General features: G+C 40.6%; 1 protein-coding gene across 1 annotated transcript; it reads left to right on the forward strand.

Annotated features, from left to right (window-relative positions):
• Window positions 1–225: 225 nt before the first annotated feature.
• LOC128599023 (uncharacterized) lies at window positions 226–1,471 on the forward strand. Its single transcript, XM_053610341.1, has one exon. It carries the CDS (start codon window positions 384–386, stop codon window positions 1,062–1,064), a length of 681 nt encoding a protein of 226 aa, XP_053466316.1. The 5' UTR covers window positions 226–383; the 3' UTR covers window positions 1,065–1,471.
• Window positions 1,472–2,743: the final 1,272 nt, after the last annotated feature.

Below are 2,743 nucleotides of genomic sequence, written 5' to 3' on the forward strand. Positions count from 1 at the left end.
CCCAATTGTTGGGCTAGTTTCAGTTCATGACGGAGATGACCTGTCAAACGTGTTTTTCCCACACGTGTGTATAAAAGAGCACAAGACGTATTATAGGCGATTCACGACCCTTTTGGCTTTCCACACAGTCGCCTCGTTAACGCGTATGTACGCACGTACAGCACGCAGTGACTCTGAACGCCACAGAAGAAGCGACGCGCAGACCGCCAAATAGCTCCAGTGCGTGTCGCGCGCGTGTGCGGAGCTGCGCGTCAGTACGCGCTGATTGGTTGAGCGGTGAAGCACATCCGTTAGCGTATCCGGAAATGTTGAGATGAGACCCAAGAAACTCTCGAGCTAAACCAGACTTAAAAAAACAAAAACAAACCCAGCATAAAAGCGGAATGGGGCAGTTTGAAGATCAGTTGGCAGAAGAAGTGCGACGTTATAAGCACCTATACGACCCTTCTTCAAAACATTACAAACACAGTGACGTGATGATGAAGTCCTGGATGGAAATAGGCAAAACACTGGGCGAAGATCCGGAGGTGTGCATGAAGAAATGGAAAGCAATTCGAGATAAATTTGTGCGTCTGAAAAAAAAGTTCAAGACCAGAAATGGGGACTCCGGGCCGGATGAAGACAAAGAACCCGAGTACTGTATGAGGTTGTCATGGCTCAACGGGTTTATTAAACACCGAGACACGAAGAACGACATGGTCTCTAAAAGTGAGGTGGGAGAGTGGAGGCGGAGTACAGTTCCGCACGCGACGTGTAGCGACGACGACTCTGCGTGCACGGAAGTGTCGTCAGTGAGCCAGCCAGTCAAGAAGAGGAAGCGAGTCTCCAAAGGGGAGGACATTGTGGACAAAATAGCAACTTTACGTCAGGAAATGGTGAACTGTACGGCTCTGGTGTCCCAGCTGAGCGCCATCACTGAATCCCGCCGGAGCAGCGACGAGTTTTTCACTTTTGCCCAGGCTGTAGCGGACTCTCTCCGGAAACTCCCTCCTGAGCGAGTGGAAGCTACCAAAGTCAAACTGTTTACTGTGCTTGGAGAAGCACACAGTGCAGCCGGACTTTAGGAATTTAAAACCCCTCTCTATATTTTTCTGCTTTATGTTTGGTCGATGTTATGCACAAGTATCTAACAATTTCTGTTTTTACACCACATGTTCCTCTGTTCCAACAATGAGCTGCCAGCATTCTTACAATGTACAACATAGTAGTTATTTTTATATTAAACTGAAATGGTTCACAACTTTTACTGTTTCGTTAATTTTTGTCTTGGTGGCTTTTAAAGCATGAACATTTATCCACAGTTCTAGTCAGACATACAGTGCCTTCCACTAATATTGGCACCCTTGGTAAATATGAGCAAAGAGGGCTGGGGAAATTTGTCTTTATTGTTTAAACTTTTGAACAAAAATACTCTGCTCTCCTGGATATCAAACAATTGCAAACAAAACACAGGTTTATATAAAAAAAAAATCTTTGTTAAATATAGGTTTACACTAATTATTGGCAGCCCTATGAATTCATATGAGAAAAATGTATTTGAAGTATATTAACGTTGATATTTTACATTTCTTTTTGTACACATGGATGACTAGGAACAGGAAATTGTTCAACCATGACTTCCTGTTTCACAGGGGTATAAATATGAGATAACATATATTTATATCAAAATTGTATTATATCGCAAATTTTGTGAATTTTTTTAAACAAGATTTCAAAAGGTTAAACAGTAATGACAATTATTCATAGCCTTCTTTGCTCATATCTACAAAAGGTGCCGATATTACTGGAAGGCACTGTATAGCCTACATGTGGTGGCCTAGGAAAACGGTTTATATTGTGAACTTGTTGACATTTCAATAACGAAGATCTAGTTGCCTGCTTGCTTCTTCCCTTTGCAGGACTTGCAGTATGTTAAGTTGTCCCTCAAATGTTCTCTGCCTCTGTGGGTTAAAATTGTATTTCATACCGGCGATGGAGGATGAACTTGTATCTCCACCCAGGGCTTCGTTTAATGTTACTTCATCACCTTCTTCTGCGTCAACTGTTTCAGTTGAAAATTCAGTCGCACTGTCATTTGGAAGAATGCATAATAGGCTTCATACTTTGCGTATGTTGCTAGCTAATTTTAGCGATCTAGTTTAGCTCACTGCGTGTTCACTTGACATTTTTGTGGAAAAATTGCTAGTGTGCCCTTTGCGCTGATCATATGATTTTTTTTCAACAGACGACATGGATTCAGCGCAGTGACTGTGTCATTATTGTTGTGTCATTAACCTTTTTGTTGAAAACAAAAAAATCAAGGCTGCTTGGGCTGAATTTTGTAATACTTTGTATTCGCACACATGTTCCTAAATACATTTTACAGTTCGCACATCTATTTATCTCCTCTAGTTCTGAAAACTACTAGCTTTCCCTAACTAAAATATGTTTATGTTTTGTGATTACAAGAAAAAAATAAAGAATTTTGAAATCAGCTTACCCCAAAAGTCAAAATGGAGACAATCAAATTAGAAAATTCCATTGTGACTGTGTGGTGCAGGAGCATCATGTACATTTTGACAGCCAATATCTGATTACACACTGAATTCACTGGGATAATGTCTGTATTGTGTGAGGAAATTACACTTTACACTTACAACCCAAATTCCAATGATGTGCAAATCTTAACAAATGCATAAGAACAGATTAGGACAGAAAATTGAGAAAACAGATTAGGACAGAAAATTGAGAAAACAGATACGTT

Source organism: Ictalurus furcatus, chromosome 22, assembly GCF_023375685.1.
Source record: "Ictalurus furcatus strain D&B chromosome 22, Billie_1.0, whole genome shotgun sequence".
Taxonomy (NCBI): domain Eukaryota; kingdom Metazoa; phylum Chordata; class Actinopteri; order Siluriformes; family Ictaluridae; genus Ictalurus; species Ictalurus furcatus.

Excerpts from the sequence above, each read along its gene's own strand:
- LOC128599023 (XM_053610341.1), top strand. The coding sequence starts at position 384 with ATGGGGCAGTTTGAAGATCAGTTGGCAGAAGAAGTGCGACGTTATAAG.